General features: G+C 31.8%; 1 protein-coding gene across 1 annotated transcript in view; it reads left to right on the top strand.

Annotated features, from left to right (window-relative positions):
* The first annotated feature begins 1096 nt into the window (after nucleotides 1–1096).
* LOC127706905 (low-density lipoprotein receptor-related protein 4-like) overlaps nucleotides 1097–25842 on the top strand; it is a 285549-nt gene continuing 260803 nt past the window's right edge. Inside the window, exon 1 of the mRNA XM_052211635.1 lies at nucleotides 1097–1216. Coding sequence (XP_052067595.1) covers nucleotides 1156–1216 — 61 coding nt within the window. The 5' untranslated portion in view covers nucleotides 1097–1155. The remainder of the gene's footprint in view (nucleotides 1217–25842) is intronic.

The raw sequence follows: 25842 nt of genomic DNA, 5'->3' as shown, positions 1-25842 counted from the left end.
AACTTTGTTGCAGGGAGTCACATCCTTTTTATTGTCCTAATTTCTTAATGTTTCAACGGAAAGTCATGTCATTACGGAAGCACTGACAACTGAGTTGATGACATTCACAATTCTCAAGCAGTGGAATCGACCAAGTGGTAGTTAATGAATATAACATTATTAATGTCATGCGTCCGATTTACTTTCATGACGAACACTCAAACCCAAACTTTTAAAAACCGAGGATTAAACTACCACAACACGTGATTACCGGTATGATTGAAACGGATCTACAAATGGCCAAAATAAATTGAAGCTCAGCTTTGCCTGAGGAAGTAAAAACCTTAGTTTATCTCACATTATATTTTTTGTTAAATAAGGAAAGACAAACAAAGTTGTTACAAATAAGAACGTTTTTTTTTCTTTCCTTTATAAATGTATGCTTGTTTTTTCCATTTCTTTTGGGAATTTATGCATGCAACATTGTGAAAAGCCAAACACCATGAAATGGGAATTTCATGAGGAGTATATATGTTAATATGGGCCTTAGCTGTTTGGGTGTAATTGAAATAAGAAGATAATATTTTAAACTGATATCGTATTTTCTCATGAATTAAACATGTTAAACACACTGCTATTCTTATATCGGATAAAAGACACATTTGTTCGTAGGATATAATGCACGAGTACGTAGAATCAAATAAATAAAAAGATTGTTATTCATGATAAGATACTTTGTGAAATTCTAGCATGCATGCATGTTTTAGCAATCTGTAAATGTCAAAACGATTATTTTTTCTTTTTTTATTTAGCTTTAATGTGACTGATTATATCAATATCACTAATCATTTTGTGTTATCTTATTTGATTTAATATACAGGTTTACTTGCATTTAATTTAAGATAAAATATACCCGATTAACGTAAAATAATAATGCATCTGTTGTTAACATGGGGAAACAGGCAAATATGAAGAAAACTAACATGAGTTAATATAAATAAGGTCCTTTTTACACTACTTACAGATTAAATTTCATCATGATTATTATTACACATCACAAAATTCATCCGGAAGAAATGTACGCTTAGGTAAACACACTATTGTGTTGGTTTAAAAACCTAAGATTCGCGTTTACAGGTCTCACTAGTCAAATAAAATCATTGCACTGACAAAAAAATGGAAGTAAAAGTTTGGTTTTGTATGTGTATTTTTCTCAATTGGATTCTGCTGGCATCATGTAAGTATTAATGTTTGATGTATTTTATTCGTAAGCGTAATAGAATTAACAGATATTGTCTACATTAACTTTTTCTTATTAAATCCACTGTTATTTGGACTCTGGTGGATAGTAGTAGTTGCAAACATACCACATCTTCCTATTTGATATCTGACGAATTTAATAAGTAAATAATTAAATTAAATACAAATGCGACTAGTTTATAATAAGTGTATAGTGAGATATGGCTATATAATAAATAAATTCAAATTACATTACGTTTGTATGTTTCCTGACATTATTGTTTATGAAATCAGAAAATAAAATATTTATGCATAACGAGGGCGGATATGTTCTGAACAAGAGGGGCACATTTACATGCTTTACACATCTGTTGATTTTTTTTTAATATCAAATATTTATCTGAATTTGACGACGTAGATTATTACATAACTGAAATAACATATCGTTTGGGATTTCAATCTATATGGAATAAATTTCTAAAATATGTTATAGAAGTTTGACATTTGAAACCGAGACACAGGACTGTGTCATGATTTTGTTTCATTTTGTATTATTCTGATTTGTGTTGCTTTGTTTTGGTTTTGCTTTATCTTTAAAATTTTAACAAGTATAAGTTTAATTGAAATAAAGACACCTCCATCAGCTACTTTATGATCATGTTCTGACACCACAACAATAAAAATGCAGTTTATTTACCCATAATTTGTCTTATCGACTACAGTAGTCATTATGTATTTGCAGTAACCGTTGCAATCCTAAAGTTTACGAAAAAAAATATGACCAGAAGAAATATGTGTTAAAATTTAAAACAGACAGGCTGTGAATAAAGCAATGAAATGATCACAATACATTTAACATCATTTACAACATCTGATACGATTGACGAGAACACTTGTTCGCGCAGTAGTGTTTACACTATCTACCCAACATTATGTTTATAAACAAGTCACAGATAAACGTTGTTCGACAGGAAAGATCAAGTTTTAATTACATGTTCTGTTAATACAATCAATACATTTATTTCTGGCGAATATGATATAAGTTGTTGTCATGTTGAACATAGTACCATGCAAAACGGAAAATCTTAAAACTGTAGTTGTTTTCATACAGAGGAATTATTTATGAAAAGTTTATTCGCCATCTTGTTTTTTTTTAAATTGGTAAGTCCTTTTAAACCTATCTCGTTTCAATACAACTTTATCATGTATATACACCTTAAATTATACTGGCAAATACAAGAATAAAATTGTATTACGAATTGAATTAAATACCCCTTTTTTTCGTTTTATTACACTTTAACATTTTACTTAACTTTTTAAATGCAGTTAAACGTCCAAGGTACTCGAACTACTTCAAAGATAGACAAGTATCAATATGTATATTTCAAATAAGTAGAGTACTTTTACATCAATTTCATAGTGTTTTTTTGTACCATCAAAAACCCATTCTAGATTGTTTAGTCAACTATTCAGCGTATTCAGTTACATAAAAGATTGTAGACGACGTTATCTAAAACATATAAGTAAAAAAAAAATCAAGAAATTTTAATAGAAATATAGCTGATGTTTGAAAAAAAAGAAGATTTTGTGCATTAGGAAGCTTGATTTTTCTCTTTTTTAAAATTATGTGATTAACATTTTGAACTGATTTTTTTAAAAAGTAGACACCCTTAGATGTTCTGTAACCTTTAACTAACAGAAAGAAATGCAAAATGTAACGTCGTTGCAGATCTTCAAGCTGAACGATTCAAGTATGATCCCATTACCGGGGTTGAAAGACGTGATTAAACAATAAATTCCATTTGTTTGTCGCTGACGCTCTTTAAACAGTTAGAAGAAGACACCAAAGGGATATTCAAACTCATAAGTCGAACACAAAATAAAAATGACATAGCGAAAAAAGAAAAATACTAACAGACAAACAACTGTACACAAAACACAACATAGAAAACTAAAGACTGAGCAACAAAAACCCAACCAAAAACCAGAGGTGATCTAAGCTGCTCCGGAAAGATGAGCAGATTATGCTCCACATGTGGCACCCGTCTTGTTTCTCATGTAAGTTCAAACCCGATGTCAAGTCTTATTCGGTAGGTCACATTCGGGGAAAAAAGGACGGGATTTTGGTTACGATAATTTGAACATATCCGTCGTCATCTGTGATACAGATATGTTAAAACATTCAATTACCGTGTGATGGTGTCCGTAAAATTAACGAATAGATAAATTCAACTTCACCAGTTGAAAGTCTGCCTTTAACAGCTTCCTTGTGGGCAACAACCTTATGTCAATGAAATTATGATATGAAATTCAAGCCCTGAACTCTTCTATATTTTCATTTTAGAATGTGTACAATTGAAATAACCGAAACAAAGTCAGCTATATATTGAGTTGTGCATGTATATGGTATTCAGCTGAATATTAAGTAACAATTATACTCCATTTATTCCAGATGAAACCAAATCAATCTTGATTTATATGTTCACAAATTATATGTTCCATATATAGGAACTTCTTTTAAAGAAGTCTTTGAACTCATCCATGTAAAAGTAAATGTACACTAGTCTTGTCATATTTACTTACACTCTCGCTTAGAAATCAATCATCTAAAAACTGGCAATCTTGTTTAAAGACTACAGATTAAAAACTGTTCAGGTCAACAAATGCATCTGACTAATTCATTTCTCCCTTAGCATCCAGCGGCTTATTTGTCGTACATATGCAGGACCCTGTGCAAATGTGGTCGGCCCGGATCAACGTTAAGATAAGTAGAGTGACACATGCATAAGATCATTGTATTTTGAAAATGCAAAACATATGTCTTACAAGAATATAATTGCACTATTACCCATATCGTAAGGTAACCGATATAAGCGTTCCTTTTATCTCCACGGAATACGAATGCCGAAACCATAAAACAACAATAAATCAAAAGGCAATAAAGGCCATCTAGAAATAAATACTATATGTATTGCTTATGTATATACATCCCCATTATACATGCAGCTAGGATGTTTAGTTTTCGAACATGTATACATTTCAACTCTAATAATTCTTCAATGATTTTTTTTGTATAGATTATCAACCCAATGTACATTTATTGCTGGTGCCTTTTGGTTATCATAATTTGAACCCCTACTTCTAAGGGTATGTGTCTAATGAGTCAAACCCTAGTATTTAGAACCTCAATTTAAAGTTATACATGGTTAATAACAACGGGTTACAATAAGTAAACAAAAGAAATACTGTATGAAATGTAATCGTCAAAGGTGTCTTGTATGATTATTTTGTGTTGAATAACAATGAAAGGTTGTTACAAGTGATACTTAATATACCGGAAATAATACACTCGGTAGTTACTGAACTACAGCGCACGTTTTATATGATTTTTACAAGGTCATTGAATTGTTTTTTAAAAATGTCAAATATGTATATAAATTTGACGACGAAGTTTATGTCGTACAGATAATAAATCACCACGTGGAAACACTATCTACTTGTTTTGAATTTTCATAATTCAAACCCTCGATACGAGAATGCGTCATACATTTGTTTCGCTTTATTTGATCTGATTTGTTTTGCTTTGTTTTTGTTACGATTTGTCGTTAAACTTTTAATAAATATATTTTCAATTAAGAAGGAATACTGCCTTATCAGCTTCTTTTATAATTGTATCTGACATCGTAACGGTATACATGTAGTTCAGTCATCGGTAATAAGTATTCATTGTCTTGCAGTCAGCCATGCAATTATTAAGCTCAATCCAAAAATAGGTTCAGGAATAAATGTTGACATTTGAAATATGCTGGCCATGAATGCATCAATGAAACGATTACAAGGAATGTAACACAATATGCAGCGCATGATACGACCGACAAGACCATTTGTTCATGGACTAACTACCTAACATGCATATGAATACATAAGGCATAGATAAACGTTGTTGCATGGATCAGGTATTGATCATCAGTACCATTACTATTCCGCATATTTCGTTTCTGTGAAATATGATGTATGTAGTTGTCATGTTAAACAAAGCGCGATACAAAACGTAAAATCGAATACTTAAGTTGTTGTCATATAGAACCTTTTTTGGCAAAATGATTATTCCTCAACTTATTTTCATATCGTTTAATACATTGCAATTCTATTTCGTTTCAATTAAACGTTAGTAAGTAAGTACACATTGAATGATTTGTCTTCGAACCTTTAAATAAATACCACACTATTATTGTATTGCTCTGACTTTACATCTTTACAAATTGACTGACATTTGCAAAGGTTCACCATGAGGTTCACCATGTAATAATGCCAGGAACACTTATTATGACTTTTCTGTTTATTCTGTTATTTCTTTAACTTATCCTATATGTCTGATTCCAATCATGTTATATTCGTCGTGTCTCATTACCGTCCGGAAACATATAGTGATATGTTATGTTTTATTATATCGGTAATTAAAGTCCCGATGTTGAGATATATTTTCTCTGTTCATGGTTTGTAGATAACTGTTTTTTGTTTTCTTTTCCTCGTTTTCCGTTTAATAACATTGCAATATCAGGTTTGTTTCGATTTATGATTTTATGAACTTTTTCATCGTATGGCTCTTTTTGTTTGTTATTTTTTTTAACTTCATGATCTTCTATTTAACATTAAGTTTTTTTTTCTTTTTCTCATTGAATTTCTATTTATAAGTACAATAACGATATATCATCAAAATATCCATAAACAGGGCAAACTTTTTCTTTGTCTGTGAATAAGGAGTTCCAAATGTACTTAGGAGTCAATGCTATGTAGCCACTTCTGATGACAAAATGTTACTTATGGTTCGTTGCAGTAGAAATTGATTATTTTTAATGTTTAAACATACCTAAATGGCCATTACCCTTAAGACCGTCAATGTCTGATGTGGTTTTCTGCATAAAGTGTCATATCAATGAACTCATTAATTGTTTGTTCAATGTTGATAGATAGCAGACACGCCATGAAGCGTTGGGAAAGTTGTACGTTCTTGAAATGCGGTCATGTGAAATATCATACGAAATATTGCGTTAAAATTAATCAGAAGGAGTAATGTCGAATTTTTGTTAAAAATTATTAATTACTACTACGAGTTCAAATGGGTATCATATCTGAGGTAATTGTGTTGACAGGTACAATAAAAAATGGTCTCACAGGTACTTCCAAAATAATCTCGAATGTAACAAATGATGAACAATTCGAGAAATTTTCTAATTAAAAGTGTTGCTACATTCATCTGAAATAATAACATGAATAATTTCATGCAACATGAGAGCTGTAGTTTTTTCTGTAAACAGGAAAATATTCGTTTATATAGAATGAACAAGCATAACTCTACAAACATAATGGCTTTTATCAGCACTTGGCCTAAGATACATTTAAGAACCCCTCGTGTATATATAGATTATTAAATGCCAATTAAATAATATTGCAATTATAAACATTCGGTTATTTGTAAAAAAAGTGTTGATAACGTAAATGCAAAGTCATTTATTCATTCGATTTTCCCTTTAAACGAAATATTTCGTGCAGATCGATTTAAATTACAATTGTCGTAGGTATATTCATCAGATAAAGAATATTTGACTTTAACAAAATGCATACACACGGAAAAAAAAATGAGAAATTTGTATCATTGCAATCAAGACGAATCGGACGAATAATTCATGGATGAATCATCACATACTGTTTCTCTGTTTTGTTTCTATTGTTGTAATATTAAAATGACTATAAGTATAGGAAAAAAAAAATGCAGAGTAAATGCAAACTATAATTAATGAAGATCTGTACGATTTGTACTCGTCATCATGAGCTGTCAAACCAAATTTTGTGCTGTATTCATTCGTGTTGGCTTTGAACTTAAAATGTTTTTTATCAAATATAGCTAAAACTACGTATTTTACTAGAACTCAGGATACGTTTTCATAGATTAAATTTCAATGGGAAAAGAACATCTTTTCATAACATTTAATTTTGTTTGCAAAAACGGATATCATTTATTCACTAGTTATTTGTATGTCAATGACACATACACCCAATGACAGGTAAACAAAAGAAAAAATCGTCTACTACAAAACGTGTTTTTCATAAAAAGAACACCCCAAAAAACAGGTGTCAGTTTATATTTCTTCCTCAAGTTAAACCGAGTCGGAAAAGTCAAACGTAACATACATTTCAGTAATTTATCGACCATTCGATAGAGGCAAAAAAGAGATTATTTTCAGAAGAATCACTTATCAAGAAATGTCCATTGAAGACACAAACATTGGACTTTCGAAAACGTTTTTTACTTAAAAAATATGTCATCTTAATTTATAAATCGGTAATGCAGAAACATATCATGTTTGTTGGTTTATTTTATAGAAATGATTGATTGATTGTTTGCAATAGACGACATGTGACCCGAATTATGCCTTTTCTTACGTCAATAATTAAGGCATTTAGTTGTAACCAACGTTATAATATAATGTTTTCACATACCAAATCCTATCACCAAACGCTAGTAAGACATAAATTAGAAACCGGAAAAACCCGTCGCTTATATGACAAATGAAATGACCGCCTCACAAGAACAAGAAATAACCTCCAAAACACCACATGACGTCACAATGCAATTATAAGCATTGTACATACAATACATCCCCGCCCTGATACTACGCAATGTTTAGTATATCACATTAAACATTGATGTCATACATATTAATACCAAATTTGGGATTTCTTTTTTGTCTTTTAAAAAATATTAATTTCTACTAAAACAGACGCTGATTTACTTTTTTCTTCAGAGTGTCTATATATTATTGTATCTATAGTACTGTCTTTGTTTAAATTCAAATGCAACAAAGAAGAAAATATGTCGTGTTACAAAATATGTTGATCAGTATATCGTTAGTGCATTTAAATATTGTATATCAATCAGAGAACAAAAACTTCCTGTTAAAAGAAGTTCACATGATATCTTCTTTCAGCTTTTGATTTGAAATAAAACAAATAGATAATGCAAACAGCAATGGATACAACAAAAATATTATCACTGTTGTTGTTAACACATTTTAAACATAGTTAAATTATGTTAAAAAAACAGAACAACATTGCGTTGTTTGTGTCCATTTATATGAGACAAGTATTGCATAAGTCATAAATAGAGCTGCAAGGAAATAATCATAAAATACAGTTTCAAGTGTCAATATACAATACCATGAGAAAATTCTGATTTCTTTTTTAATAAAAAAAGAATTGTACTACACCATATCAATGATTACACATGTCGGCATTCACCTCAAAAGCTAACCAAACCTTTAAACAGACTTATTCGGAAAGGATATAATTACGATACTGTTGTCAAGTCATTAAGGATTGCATATTTTGATATTAATATTGAATCACTCATAGGGTCTTTGCATCGGAAATAAACACATTTATTCTAAAACCAGTTGTTGGCATGATACGGGTTATGTTCTCCTCATATATTTTATGATGGTATGATACTAAACCCCTAACGGGATGGATTGTACTTGATTTTCATATGATGAAGACATAATCTTTCAATCAGTTTAATTGAGGTCTGGAGCTGGCATGTCAGTAACTGCTAGTAGTCCTTTGTTCATTTATGTATCATTGTCATTTTGCTTAGTTTCTTTTGTTACCTGTTCTGACATCAGAGTCGGACTTCTTTTAAACTGAGTTTTACTGTGGTATTGCTATGTGTTTCTTTATTCTACATTGGCTAGAGGTATAGGGAGAGGGTTGAGATCTCACAAAACAGGTATAACCCCGCCACATTTTTGCGCCTGTCCCAAGTCAGGAGCCTCTGGTCTTTGTTAGTCTTGTGTGTTTTTTTATTTTAGTTCATTTATATGTTTGGGGGTTTAGTGTGACGTCCATTTTCACTGAACTAGTACACAATTTCATTTAGAGGCCAGCTGAGGACCACCTCCGGGTGCAGGATTTTCTCGCTGCGTTGAAGACCCATTGGTGGCCTTCGGCTGTTGTCTGCTCTTTGGTCGGGTTGTTGTCTCTTTGACATATCCCCCATTTCCATTCATAATTTTACATTTGTTATTTTTGTTAAGAATGATGATACTGCACATAAATCGTAAAAAATACAATGTATTATACAAAAACACATAAAATAGAACAACACGAACCACATCTAAATGCTTTTTGAACTCACATACTCCAATAACATGTTAAAAAAAAAGTCTAACCGACCAAAACATTTCAACAAAGACCAATTATAAGACTACCTAGCATACATCGTTAACTCTATCTGCATGTACGTATTTCTTTTCTAATTTTTTTGTTGATGGACTTAGCTATATTAAAAAAGTGAGGCTCAAATACATCTGGGAAATATCACCTTAAGTTGATTTCGCAAATTATTTTAGATCTCTGTTGGTCACATAGCTTCTTCAGTATCAGAGTATTTACACATCTTTGAATGTCTCTCTGTTTGACATATAGATTCTCAAGAACTGTTAGTTTAGACATAAATGTGTGCATTTTTTTTTTGCGAATCCTTGATAAAATTTGCGAAATCTAATTATAATGCTATCTTAAAAGTGTAAAAAGGAAAATTAGTACTGAAATAATGAATGCGATTTTTTTTATTATTGCGAACATGATACAGTTGCATTTTTTTGCAAAAATAAAAAAAACTAAATTATTTTTGAATTAACAGTATTCAAGTATTTACACATCCTTGGTTTTATCTATTTTAGTCATATAGCTTCTCAAGTATTCAAGTACTGAATTATCTTCGGTTTTCTCTTGTTTTGTCATATAGCTTTTCCAAATATTAGATATTTACATGTCCTAGGCATTTTCTCTCTTCGAAATATAGCATCTGAAGTAGTCGAGTATTTACACATCTCTGGAAAAAATGTCATGATAATTTTTATAATCAGGTCATACTTCAACTTGTTTTATTAATTAATAAATAGATTAAGGCGTATTGTTCCTTTTTTAAGATGTTCTTATTCATTTATATTTTCGATATGACAAAAGCGTAAAAAAGAATAAAATATCTAACAATAGATAAATAAATTAATACATACATTAAAATATAAATAAACAAATAAAATATAAATAAATAAATAAATGAATAAATGAATAAATGAATAAATGAATAAATGAATAAAAAATTAATAAATATTAATAGATGTATATGTATATCAATAAATAAATGAATAAATGAATAAATGAATAAATAATTAAAAAATATTAATAGATATATATGTATAACAATAAATACATGATAAAAATAGATAAATAAATTAATTAATTTTAAAATTAATAAATAAGAAAATAGATATATAAATGAATAAATACATAAATGAATATATAAAAATATAAAAATTAAAATAAGTAAATAAACATGTAAATAAATGAATGAATAAATAAGTAAATAAATAAATATATAAGTAAATAAATAAATAAATAAATAAATAAATAAATAAATAAATAAATAAATAATCAATCAATCATTATTAATTTCAAAAGACCTTTTTGCGTTGCAAAGATATTTACATAAAATTATAATACGCGTTTTGACATTTTCAACATGTTCCACCTTTTTTCGAAAGTTCAGACAGGCAATTTTCTCGCTGCGTTGAAGACCCATTGGTCTTTTATTTGATACGATGACTGGGGATAAAACCCATAACTTCTCGCATTCTAGTTTGCAAACTGAACTCAACTTTAAGAGATCAGTAATTTTGTTTTTAATTGATAATATTAAAACTTGATTATACAAGTTCTAAACCTCTTTTCAAGCTAAAAATAATTTCATATCCTGAATCGAACTTATGACAGCAGTTGGTGACTTTATAAAGCAATCTAAAGAGTTGCGAAAATGAGGTACATGTCCATCTAAAGTTACATTATCATAACTATATTTTATTTTGTTTTATGTGTATACATAATACAAAGGGAAAAATAATTTCTGGTCTAAAGGATTTAGCATTTATTTTTGCGGGAATTCAGGATTTACACTTATTGGGATTCGGGAATGGATGATTTTATTTTCAATAATTCTGAATTCACTGTTTATTTTTACAGAATGACAAAACCTCCTCCCTCTCAATATACCGCATATGTTTCATTTTCACTTTGTTCGCGGCACCTACAGAAACGCGAAAATTTCCCTGCCTATTCCTAGATTTACAGCTGTTTTTATACGTTTCATAGATAAAACGGCTAATTATCGAGTTTACATAAAAGGTATATGTATACTCATTTAGTCCTAATGGTGATATTACATTTTATATAAAGTAAGTCTTTTGTGTTGATCGGTATATCAAAAGAGTGTGTGCAACTAATTGAGATATCTGTTTTTATAATAATTAAATTGGCTAATCATACAAATCTATTGATTGTTGTCAGAACCCGAACATTTTGTATTTAGTGTAAAAATTAAATTGAAATTAATTATTTATATGTAATCAATTATCTGTAAGTCATTCATATTTATAGTTTACATCTTTAACAATACAATACGGTGATTTTTTCGCGTGCATTTTCCCATTCAGCAAAAACTATACACAGCGAAAGTTTAACCTGCCCATTTTGTCATCAAATCGCCAAAAAAAAGCCGACGCGAAAAAAACACGATTTACGGTATTTTTTGTAAAATTCGTGGTATGTTTTATCATGATAAAACAAAACATAGTTATGATAATGTAACTTTAGATGGACATGGGAAATACCAAATGTATATAAAGATACAATTTTGCTAGAGAAATAGAAAAAAAATACACTTCTCTATACATAATTCAATCTAGAATAATTGAAAATCATCATAAAGGTATTTCTCTAACATGATAACCCCGAGTCGAATTATGTATGTATACATTACATGCTTACACTATTTGGATTAAGGTATCAATCAGAAGGTAGGATAGAAAGTCACAATTGCTTTTTGTCCTTTTTGGCAGAGATTAAAAAAAATCCTAATCTCTTACATATTGAATACATTTGAAGCAAACATCGAGATTTACCTTTATACATTCTTAGTAAAGAAACATGCTACTAATGATACTTCTGAACTGACTAGCTCCATAGCACCAATAAATATATATCCTTGTTATGGTTCAAATTAATTTAACTTTTATTCAACAATGCAAAGGAATAAGTCGAACTTATGAGTATTATTGATTTTTTATATCCTTCGCCTCTTTTTCAGGAGCTTAGTGAACTCATAGACATCTATATTTCTGTTGCACTGAGGTGGGCTTGGTGTTTAGACACATCACTGTATGATGTAAATTATATTATCTGATAATATTTCAAAGCTACGAAAATAGACGCTTTATAAACAAAAACTTCCACGACTGTTACGAATAAATGCCCACAGCTAATCATTTACTGTAAGAAGAAAGTATCGAAAAATAACGAAACGAATCCTCTGACACAAATCATATTACATTCGGTGTTGAGCATTCCCCATGAAGGTAAATCCTGAAAAGTGCTTCGGACCAAGTATTTATGAGTAATATACGTAGCAATTTATAAAGTATTTATTTTCTTTTTTTTTTCTTTTACGTTTAAAATTTGCAATTTGTTTTCAACCAAAAGAAATTACCATACATATTTAATTTAGAAGAAGGACTTCCTTTTTCCTACTAATTTCTAAAATCCACACAATACCCGTTTCTTTCAAATCTGTTATGTCAAATTAACGTTTATAACTTTTAGTAAATATGACCTACAGTTGTTAATTTCTGTGTAATTTGGTCCATTGTGAAGAGTTTTCTCATTGGCAATCATACCACATCTTCTTATATTTATAAGTATAAATTCTTTAAAATAAAATACAGGCGTCAGAAATTATTTGGGGAATTATCAAATATTTCAATATACGATTGATAAGTAAATACATAAATAGATTACAAACATTAAATATCAATTAGAAAAATAAAACAAGAAACATTTATAGACGCATACATTATTGACATGGCCATAGAGTATCTTATAGTGTATGTTAATGTGTATGATTTTATTGGATACGAGTTGTTGTATTCAATTATCTGTTTCTCCAATATATTCAGTAAAAGCAGGGATTTGTTTGAACTTCTTATATGCCAAAATAATATTCTGGAAGGGTTGCAAGCCCGCTTCCCCAAACCTGAATCCATCTCTTAACAGCCACATCAACTTTTATGAAATTGAATGTATATTACATTTGTACGACAAATACATACCTTGTTCAATTATGTTTGAGTCGGACTTATTGGGTGCCTTCGAACTACATACAAGTGTACGTGTTTGGCTTCAATTGTAAAAACTGTTAAAAATAGAGCTCAATTTTTAACTACAAAACTGGTCAACTAGATCTACAAATAAGTCACTTGGCTGAAAGTGTCTGTCGCCTTCAAAGACTGTTTATACTCATGTTTTGCTTTTTTTGCCAAAGACTATCGTAGGTATAGAGACATTTTAAACAGGACAAAAGCCAGTAAGATAAGGTATGCATATTGGTAAAACGGTTCAAATCGTCAGATGAAGCATTATAGAAATTGTTGCCCTGAAATAGTACGACAAGTGCTGCAAATAAGTCAACCTGACGGTCTGAATGCAGTTTTGGGTAAACGTCAAAAGTGGTACTAATCGAACAACACTATCAACAGATATTGAGATCAATAAACGGTCTCCGATGATTGGCAAGAGTCAATATGTTCAAATAAGTGAACTACTTGTACATGAATTGAACAGCTACTGTTGTACAGAGTCATTCTAGATTGTTTAAAGATATAAGAAGATGTGCTATGAGTGCCAATGAGACAACTCTCCATCCAAGTCACAATTTGTAAAAGTAAACCATTATAGGTCATAGTACGGCCTCAACACGGAGCCTTGGCTCACACCAAACAGCAAGCTATAAAGGGCCCCAAAAATGACTTGTGTAAACCATTCAAACAGGAAAACCAACGGTCTAATTTATATAAAAAACGAGAAACGCGAAACACTTATGAACCACATCAACAAACGAACAGCTGAACATCAGGTTCCTGACCTAGGACAGGTGCAAACAAATGCAGCGGGTTTAAACGTATTAATAGGCGCCAACCTTCACCCTACCTGAAACAATAGTGTAACATCACAACATAGAAAGACACACTATAAAGTATCAATTGAAATGGCTTAACTCAATTAAAAGACATATTAACAAAAACAAGTAAATAATTTTGTTGTTCCTAGTACGAGAACAAAAGTGAAAATTTATCTTCATACTAAACACTTATCAAAGGTGGTCTATATTAAAAATAGTGAGACTAGATATAACACTGAATAAGTAAACATTAAATAACAAAAATGCATAACAAATTGTATCAACAGGTCAAATTAACATCAAAGTACGATTTGTGAGTACTCGCAGTTACTGAAAGCTAGTTAAAAGCCAAAAACAATTAATAAAAAAGAAGCATGCATCAGAGACTAAAATCAGCTAAAACACATCCCAGGGATTTAGTTTGTTAACGTCATGGACATTCAAAGAAGACATGACTTGTGCAATGCCAAAAATAAAAGTATCGACAGGCAGTAGGATAATTAGTAAATATGCATAATGCAATATACAGATAGAGTAATCTCTATATAGAAAATGAACGTGGATGTGTATTTATACATCCCAAAAACTGTTTGAAGAGAATACAAATTTAGTTATGTTTTAATTTGCTGATGACAAAATTGCTATTTGTGTAAACTATATTCAAAGATCTAATTACAACATTAGTAAGATAACCTTTACTAATAAGCATGTTTAAAGGTTCGATGATTTTACACGGATCACATACTGATTTCCGCGCTTTTAGTACAATATTACCGTAAAATTTAGGATGTGAAATACCGTTTTTTCTACAGGTAGAGCCAAATTTACTAATCAAATCTTTGTATCTATGAACGAATTTAGTAAAAGTTTTAAGCAATTTAGTCAACTATATTCAGCGAACTGAGTTACCTGAACAAGTGTAGACGACGTTATCTACAAATTCGGTTACTACATATATTTTTTAAGATATATGAGTGAGGAAATGCTAAAATGTACATTTAACTAGCAAAATGAAACGCAAAATGTAATGTCGTTGCAGATTTTTTCAGCTAACGATTTAAGTATAATCCCATTACTTGATTTGAAACAACTGATAATAAATCAGTCCCATTTTTTGTCGGTGACGCTCTTTAGCCCATCCGCATTTTAAGGTCCTTTCTCTTTTATATGAAAAGACTTCTAGATATTGTTCCTTTTTTCACCACTTGTTGAGGTTGAAATTTATGTTGTTTTTTTTTCGAACAGTTTTTGCATATTATTTCGAACAGTTAATACGCTTTCGCAGTTGATCCTGTTTAACCGTTAACGTTCTCATGTGAGGGTTATCTTCACTGTTGTTCTGGTTATTGTATAGGAGTTATTTCCCTGAATCTTTTGTTTCCTGCTATCATTGATTCCCTGTAACCGTAAAAGCAATCGACATTTTTTTCCTCCAGATGGTCTATACTTTCTTCAAGACGCTTCTTTCAATATTGTTGAACTAAATACGTGATATACACCATAAGCTATAGAGAGCTAAAGTCTTTTGATATGAAGTCATTTGTTAATTTGGAGGAAAATGTCAGTCTGGTCAAAGGTCAAGGTCATGTTATTAATCTTGAACTTTGATTGCTATTTTTTTTTTCCACAGAAACTGTAACAAAAAATAATAAAAGGCTTTGTCAAAAAATGTGTTACGACTTAGCGCGACTTTGAAGTGGTTCGATGACACCCCCCCCCCCTTCCCCCTTACATATTTGAAATCAGTCAAACTCCTCGATCATTTATCTAAAAGACTTAGGGTCTTTTAATTTGAACCCATGGCATATGATCTTGACATTTAGCCTATTAAATATAAAGATATTATGTCCTTTTGATTTATTGAAAAGTGTTATCAACATATTTGTTGGACCACTTGTCAACAAAATTATAGTGTAATTGTAATATAATGTAAATATTGATACCGATTTTATTTAACTTTCCAACTGAACGAGCAATGAGAAATTAATCAATTGTATAGCCTATGACCGGATTAAAATTAAGTGGATGTAAGCAACCGCACGGCTTTCTACAATGAAAAAAAAACATATTGTAAAGTCACCTGTACAAAACTTCGACATTGAGAGATGAAACAATTCAAATGAGAAATATAACGGTATAATGTATAACAAAACAATATACGTAAAACAAATATGATAGACATGAACCAACAGCAACCACTGAACTACAGGATCCTGACAATCGACAAATTATGATTTTTTGATTTTAATTTAAAAGCTTGACATTTGAAACCAAAATACGTGAATAGTTTGTTTTGGTTTGTCTTGATCTGATTTGTAATGTGTTATTTTTGTTTTGATTTGTTTTTGAACTTTCAATAATAATACATTATTGGAACACACAAAATTCCCTTTTGTCGTTTTCGTTACTTTTCTTATTCTTTCAGTTTCCGTGTATCGTTCACTCCGAATTTTGTTCATGAACGAAATTGACTGATTAGAAACGTGTAGTGCTGTAAACGTGTGAAGCTTGTCATTTCATGTATGAACTCTTACATCATGTGTAGACGATGGTAGTATTCCGAATCGAACATTTATCCATTGTGTTTCATAGACAGAATTTGTACTTTAAAAAATAACTATATTACGCGTATTTTTCTACATCTACAACAATGAAGACACTCACACCATCCATACTGATTATATCATTTAACATGCATTTAAATATAAAAACACAATTGTGAGCCGTTAAATGTATATAACAAAATAGTTGTATCGGGCCAATATACTGTCTGGTTTAAATACATCATGTGAGACTGTCTTATTATCAAGATAAATATATATTTTTAACCTGTTCAGTAAGTGTGATGGCTATATAAATACAGATACAGTGAAACTTGCGAAAACCGAAACTTGATTGTGTTGCACATGTGGTATAAAAGAACACACTAGCCTGAGGTATCAAAACTATTGAATATGTGGTACGGGTCAATATTTCGAATAAAAAGAGGACATCTGGCCCCCTACATTGATGCAGACATAATTTTGTAGTCATTGTGTTCAAATATTGTGTCATTTGTTTTATACAATCCATCCTGACAAAAACAAAATTACTGATTTATTATGCGGCTAATTAAATTTACATAATAAAGTGCAAATATGGTCATTTTTGGTTAATGCGGTAAAATAATGTTGTTATACGATCCAGTCTGAGATATAGAAACTGCTGAATTTTGGTGATGGTTAAATTATTTGAATACAAAAAGGACATGCTGGCACTGTTAATTGATGCAGAAAAAGAAACATTAGTAATGTGTGCACTCTGAATTATAGCCGACCCTAACATGATAGATATTAGTAACTGTACATAATATTGCTTTCATTTTTCATGAATATTTTATATAATCTAAGTACTGTGCGTTATTGACATTGTTCGTCGATTTTATCGGACAACCAAGTTTTAAAGATTAATGCTACATTTTAAAACAGATTATCAGAACATAGAGGAGGGACGACAGCCTAGGTGCCGTGTGCAAAACTTTTCATTACACGTGGTACAATGTCAGCTTCCGTTTGGCAATTTTAGATATTGAAAAAAAGATCGATTTGTACGTGTTTTAAAATCAACTCTACTGAATTCATGGAAAATATAGCAAGTTTTCTTACAGAAAGATTTATTGATGATCGGAAATAATGTATTGTTTACTTCTTTTGGTAAATTGTATCTTTAAAGATTATATTCCGTAATGGCGGGACTTTTATTCGATGTCTATAAAAATACAAGGCTCAAGTTTTTGTTAGAATTTCGTGAGTTTGCCAGTAGAAATCATTGACATTTATAACCGTTAAAGAACATTGTGAATACAACCTAACACATAAAAGGTCTCCTTAAGTCTGGATCCGTTGCTGCATTGTACGCTAACAAACGACGATTTTCAAGTTAAATTCCAAATATATTTGTCATATACGTGAGTAAATAAGTAACCCCTTAGGCATAAAAACTACTTGTTTGTGTATTTTGATTTTATTTCACCCGAAAAACTATGTAATAAAATAGCTTCTTTAAAAATGTGTATAATTTGTGTATTGGTCGACTTCGTTAACGATTTTTCTTTTTTTTTCATCACATATTGTACAAAAAAATAAAGAACGAGAACAATATTTATAATTTTGTAACAAATAAAAGTTGGTTCCAAATTAAAGCTTAAAATTAATCAATTGAATTATTTTAATGTCCATGCCGTATGAAATAAACCCTCGGGAATAATTAGTTTAATACGGGGACAAGTATAACAAATTTATGTATATTCCCGACAAATAATCAAATAGTGACAACTACAACATACGTTTATTATGTGTACATGAATGTATATTTTGTAACTATTATAACTGTATATAACTGCTTATATGTATAATCTCAGTCAACAAATTTCGAATGTCCAGGTGATGTTAACGCCACGAGATGTTTGTAATAAATGACACCTTATCACCGTGACCGATTGATAATATAATACAAATCTGCGTGCTGTGTGCAGAGTGTCGTCCCTCCTCTGATCAGAACTTACACATTTTATATGAAATACAGGTATATACGACTGAAATAATTTGATATTTATTGAAATATATATTCAAGGCATATTGGCAGTGTGTATAACCAATATCGTTTTCAATTTACAAAAAGGCAAATCACGGAGAAATTGTATAACAGGCAAAGCTGTATGAGTACTTTATTTACGAGTTTAAAATGTATTGATAAATCAGGAAACAAAGACATTTAGAAATATTTTATGGATCGATGTAAAGTGGTCCTGGTTACAAATTAACTTAGTGTTGAGGAGACCAGTCAAACGTTAACTTGGTATCGGGGTTGGTTCGATCGGAGTTGTCAAAATCAGAGTTAACTTATTGCAGGACTGGTTTCGAAGTTAACTTATAAAAGAAGCGGACCTGTATCAAAATTAACTTTTTCGGCAGTCATAAAACATTCCTTGGACGAAGTTCGCTTTTCACGTTAACTTATATGCAATACGAGGACTGATCAGAGCAGTTAAACTACTGTTGCAATTTATTTTTGACATTTCAAAATGACCGGTTAGCAAGTTAAATTGCTGTACAGGCTAGTTTAAACCTGTTTATTTACCTTCGACTTTAATTATTTATCCCTTGTTATGTTATATTAACTGTGTATTTGCATTCAGGTGTCACAGGTCAAATTTATTCGTTCATTGTGTGTTAATTTACGTTTTTTGATTGAGTTAAGCCTTCCAATTGATATTTTATAGTGTGCTTTTCTATGTTGTGATGTTATACTATTGTTTCAGAAAAGGGAGAAGGTTTGGTACCATTAAAACGTGTAATCCCGCTGCAAATGTTTGCAGCTGTCCTAAGTCAGGAATCTGATTACAGTAGTTGTCGTCTGTTTATGTATTTCATACGTGTTTCTCGTTTCTTGTTTTTATATAGATTAGACCGTTGGTTTTTCCGTTTGAATGGCTTTACACTAGTAATTTTTTGGGGCCCTTTATAGCTTGCTGTTCGGTGTGAGCCAATGCTCCGTGTTGAAGGCCGTACCTTGACCTATAATGGTTTACTTTTATAAATTGTAACTTGGATGAAGAGTTGTCTCATTGGCACTCATACCACATCTTCCTGTATCTAGGACTGCACCTATAAGAAGTTGTTCAATGTTAAGAGATAACATACACGCCATGAAGTGTTGGAAACGTTGTATTACGTTCTTGAAAGGCAGTCATGTTTATGATCATCAGGCATATTGTAGTATTATTAATTAAACGCAAGGAGTGGTGTCGAAGGGGTGTATAACATTGTACGAGTTCAAATGGTAATTAGGTCTTTCCAGGTTTACGTGGGAAGACCTAATAATTTTGTTCTGATGATATTTATCATTATTTTTTTTCTTCCGCCAAACCATTTTCTTGCTATATATAAAAGTGGTTTCGCAAGACGTCGCTTAGATATTTTGGACTTTTTATAGAACCGTCATTGCGCTTAGAAAACTCAGCCTGTTAAGCAAAATATTTGTTTTTTATTATAAGAGTTTTATCCCAAAACATTGTTTTTCTTGTTAGTGTTTCTCTACTCTAAATGATAACGACAAAATTATGTTCCCTTTTATTATTGGCTGATTTGAATGTCGTCTTATAGGAGTTATAAACCTTTATAACTAGAATTTATCGAACTAGAGATAAAGGATACTACAGAAACAGTTAAGTGTGCCTCATATCTTGACATACATCTTGAAATTGACAATGCGGGAAGGTTGAAAACAAAACTTTACGACAACAGATGACTATGTTGAACGAATTTATCCCATCGAACTAGAGATAAAGGATACTACAGATACAGTTAAGTCTGCCTCATATCTTGACTTGCATCTATAAATTGACAATGAGGGTCGGTTGAAAACAAAACTTTACGACAAAAGAGATGATTTCAGCTTCCCATCCGTGAACTTTCCATTTCTATGTAGCAACATTCCAGCAGCGCCTGCATACGGAGTATATATCTCCCAATTGATACGATATTCCCGGGCTTGTATTTCCTATCATGATTTCCTTGATAGAGGATTGCTGCTCACAAGAAAGCTACTTAACCAAGAGTTTCAAACGGTGAAGTTGAAATCATCCCTTCGTAAATTTTACGGACGCCATCACGAGGTTGTTGACGGTTATGGAAAAACCGTTCCACAGATGATATCGGATATGTTCCTTATGTCGTAACTACAATACCCTTCCCTTTTCACGAATGTGACCTACCGAATTAGACTATTTACCGGATGTGTAATAACATAAGCAACACGACGGGTGCACCAGGTGGAGCAGGATCTGCTTACCCTTTCGGAGCACCTGAGATTACCCCCAGTTTTTGGTGGGCTTCGTGTTGCTTTGTCTTTAGTTTTCTATGTTGTGTCATCTGTACTATTATTTTTCTGTTTGTCTTTTTATTTTTGGCCATGGAGTTGTCAGATTGCTTTCGGTCTATGAGTTTGACTGTCCCTCTAGTATCTTTCGTACCTCTTTTATAACCACTGGTTCTATGTCTCTGCTGGTGGACATTTTGTCCCCGAGGACATCACCCGCCCAGTAGCGAAATTGTATGAATTTACAAAGATCTAACAGGATACTGGCTCGGACGTCGCCCAGAATAAAAAGGTGCGAAACAGACGTCCCCATAGACACGGTGTCATCTGATGAGGCAGGTGTCCCCTCATCACCAGACATGACAAACATCCCAAACATGACTCATTCAGATAATCATACTAGTGACAATAGCAATAATACACATACACAGCCATGTTCAGTTCTCCTTAAAGACATTTTGGATTTTGATGACTCTGAACAACACTGTCTCATTTCGAAATGTGGAACAAATGGCTGCAAAACTTGTTAAATTTTAATAACAGATGCTCCATTCACTAGCAATTTAACTAAAAAGTCTTATTTTACTAGAAGTTACGATGATCTGAATTGTAAATCTATAAATGTCGTCTACGGATTAGAGTGTAACCTTTGGGGATTGATTTACGTCGGTGAAACGAAAGGAAGGCTAAACAAACGTATGTGCGGCCATAGATCAGATATAAACCTCAATGCAAACGTCATTCTGTACCAGCATTTTAATCAGCCTGATCATTCCATCGTTTCTATGACAGTTCGTATTATCGAAAACATATACAACAAGACTTACAATCCCCAACTCGCAACGCCTCTCCGTAGACAAAAAGAGGACTACCGGATTCGACAATTGGGAACTGCGACACCAATTGGTTGCAATGACAAACTTGATGGTATAGGTATTTTATCTAGTCCTTCCTGTAGCTCGGTGAATGTGATGAATATTTTCAACTCTACTCATCGACGTAGACGCAGTCATGGTCATCGTCATTATATATCACCTACTTTGCATGATGTCTCTATTAATGACTTGCTGCCATTTATACAAAAGCCGTTAGGTATTTATCACATTCGCACGAAACTTTATTCATTACCCCATTCAAAACTTCATTCTCTGTTCAATTTATGTTTGGAAACCACTGTTACAAACCCTCATTCAAACCAATACAAACTTAAAGCTATCATTTCGGATATTGCAAGTCACTCACTTTTCAAACCAGTTCGCATTGGAAAAGATGAAAAAGAGAAAAGATCTTTTCTTAAACTTTCCTTTGCCAACAAAGGTCTCGATGGCGTCAACTTAGGCAATATCCTTCATCATAAATTAGTTCAGTCGAAAATACCTCCTTATGTTAAAGATCAGTCTTTACCAATACTTTCTTATACCTATACCAAACCAATTGCAACTACAATTTTCAATTACAAACATGTTTTGCAGGATTTCAACATTGACGACTTCAAGTCTAAACCTCCTGATTGCACCTGTGCAATGTTCCCAATTCACATATTATCCGGCTGACCACGTTATTACCGGAGACCTCAACATTGTCAATAACACTTGCCTGCGAAATTTGTTATCCAAAGGTCCGAAATATCGTAAGCCTAAATCTATCAATTGGAAATACAACTTCAAAATACTGATGAATTCAGTCGAGGATTATGCCAGGCAATGGGCTAAACGAGAGAAAGAAGACGTAGATACTCTTTCCGAATGGATTAAGGCTGTGAGGTCGTTGATACAAATCCGGATTAAGAAACTAAATAGGTCTATCAATACCCACGCTACGTCAATTTTTAAAGACCCAAATGTTGCAAAACCCTTGTCCTCTCTCCATGACAAATATGTTGTTGTCCCCGCAGATAAAGCCCCAAATAACATCGTTTTTGTGTGTAAATATCATTACATGAACTGCTTGATAAATGAATTAGGTATTGACAATTCACTTGGAAACTCAACATATACCCTCACGACACTTCCCTAAGAGGACATCCTGGATAATCATAGGTCTGTTCTATGTTCCTTTGGAATTTCAACCAAAGATGAACAACTGGATCTTCCATCACTGTATTGGATACCTTAACTACATAAGTGTCCTTACAAACAACGGTATATTGCTGGGTCTTCCAAGTGCTCCACGAAACCTCTTTCTAAATTATTAACATCTATTTTATCAGCAATCAAAGCCGGACTCTAAAATTATTGTGAAACTGCCTATTCTAGAGGTTGCGTGAATCAGATGTGGATGCTAAAAAATTCCAAAGATCTTTAAGAGTAAATACAATCTAAGACTCTCTCATCTTGCAATAGTATTAAAACATTTAACTTTTCTACACTTTACACAATTATTCCCCATTCCAAACTAAAAGACAAATTGAAAGAGTTGGTATTACTTTGTTTCATTAAAAAGAATGACGATTGTAGATACAAGTATCTTGTCTTTGGGAGGGAAACATCATACTTTGTAAAGAATCACTCTGATTCAAACAAAAAATCTCTGAAACTGACATTTTCAAGATGTTTGATTTCTTGATTGACAACATATTTGTTACGTTTGGAGGACGTGTTTTTTTTTTCAACAGACCGTTCGAATTTCCAAGGAGAACCAATTGTGTCCCTCTTCTTGCCGACTTGTTTCTTTATTATTATGAGGCTGACTTCATACAGGAACATCTTAGGAAGAAAGAAAAGAAGTTAGCAATATCCTTTAACTTTACGTTCCGCTATATTGATGATGTTCTTTCACTAAATAATACAAAATTTGGTGACTATGTTGAACGAATCTATCCCATCGAACTAGAGATAAAGGATACTACAGATACAGTTTAGTCTGCCTCATATCTTGGCTTCCATCTAGAAATTGACAATGAGGGTCGGTTGAAAACAAAACTTTACGACAAAAGAGATGATTTCAGCTTCCCAATTGTGAACTTTTCATTTCTATGTAGCAACATTCCAGCAGCGCCTGCATACGGAGTATATATCTCCCAATTGATACGATATTCCCGGGCTTGTATTTCCTATCATGATTTCCTTGATAGAGGATTGCTGCTCACAAGTTAACTATTAAACCAAGAGTTTCAAATGGTGAAGTTGAAATCATCCCTTCGTAAATTTTACGGACGACATCCCGAGTTGGTTGACCGTTATGGAATAACCGTTTTAAAGATGATATCGGATATGTTCCTTATGTCGTAACTACAATACCCTTCCCTTTAACGAATGTGACCTACCGAATTAGACTATTACCGGATTTGTAATAACATAAGCAACACGAAGGGTGCCACATGTGGAGCAGGATCTGCTTACTCTTCCGGAGCACTTGAGATCACCCCCAGTTTTTGGTGGGGTTCGTGTTGCTTTGTTTTTAGTTTTCGATGTTGTGTCATCTGTACTATTATTTGTCTGTGTGTCTTTTTATTTTTGACCATAGTGTTGTCAGTTTGTTATCGATCTAGTTTGACTGTCCCTCTGGTATCTTTCGTCCCTCCTTTATCAAAACAGAATGTGTCGATATGTTTTTGTAACTAAAAAATTATGAACCTAGAGTCTTGAGGTCAAGGTCAATGTCATGTTCTCAATTTTATTTATGCTTGTTTTTTTGCATTTTCTTTGACTCTTTTAAAGATATATATATATATATATATAAAGAACTAGCGCAAAATGGTTGCTTTATTGTAATAAAGATATGATGAATTTTGTCTCTATCAATCCAATAAAATCTTATAACAGTTTATGCCCCTAAAATGTTTCAATTTTAGGTTAAATGATTATTACTTCAACTTGAAACTTGATTCATATTGCCTTTTGCAAAAAAGTTGGGTTACACATAACTTCAACAAACTCAAGCGGATGTGACCTTGAGTAAACCGGATGTAGCCATTTTTGTACTTTTTCATAGAAAAGAACCTAGAAACCATATTAATTTGTTAAAAGACATTCATTCACTTATTATTTGAGATTGGAAGGGACCTTCAATAAATCGGAAATATATATTCATCACCCTTATTATAGGCAAACATACATAGAAACCATATGTTTTGGAATCAGTGTAAATACCGCTTTCATATGAGACCAGAAGTGATATTTTCTAAACCGAAATTTGCAAGTTATCTTTCATTTTTCAGGCAGAGATATATAACAACCATATTTTTGTTTTTAATTTTTTTTTAATAAAGCAATCAAATGAGATCTAAAGTGACATTTTGTAAACAAGAAGTAGCAAATTATCTTATTTTCTGACAAAACCATATTTTTCTGAATCAGTATGAAGAAACCTACCATTAGACGCTAATAGTAACTTTGAGTAAACAGAAAGTAGGTTATTATAAATTGCTTAGACAATTGATGTGGAAAGACCTACAATTGCTCTCTGAACAATATGTTTTTAATTATATATGAGTTAAATGTGTTGACCTGTACTTGAAAAATAAAACGATTTCTCAGGAACATTATATTTCCAAAACAATCGTGAATTTTTACAAACAATAAAAAACGAGTTCATACAATTGTTATTTCATTCATCAAAAATAATGTTTCAATTAAAAATTATAACAGTGTGGATATATATCAATTGAAAACAATCAAATACAACTCTACAAATATACTAGTTTTCATCTGCGCTTGGCTTTAGATACATTAAGGAACCCCTCGTATAGACTTTAT

The sequence above is a fragment of the Mytilus californianus genome, unplaced genomic scaffold (assembly GCF_021869535.1).
Source record: "Mytilus californianus isolate M0D057914Y unplaced genomic scaffold, xbMytCali1.0.p SCAF_6, whole genome shotgun sequence".
In the NCBI taxonomy this organism is placed as follows: Eukaryota; Metazoa; Mollusca; class Bivalvia; order Mytilida; family Mytilidae; genus Mytilus; species Mytilus californianus.
The sequence above is the reverse complement of the archived record's forward strand: the minus strand, read 5'-3'. Positions and strand labels throughout refer to the sequence as shown.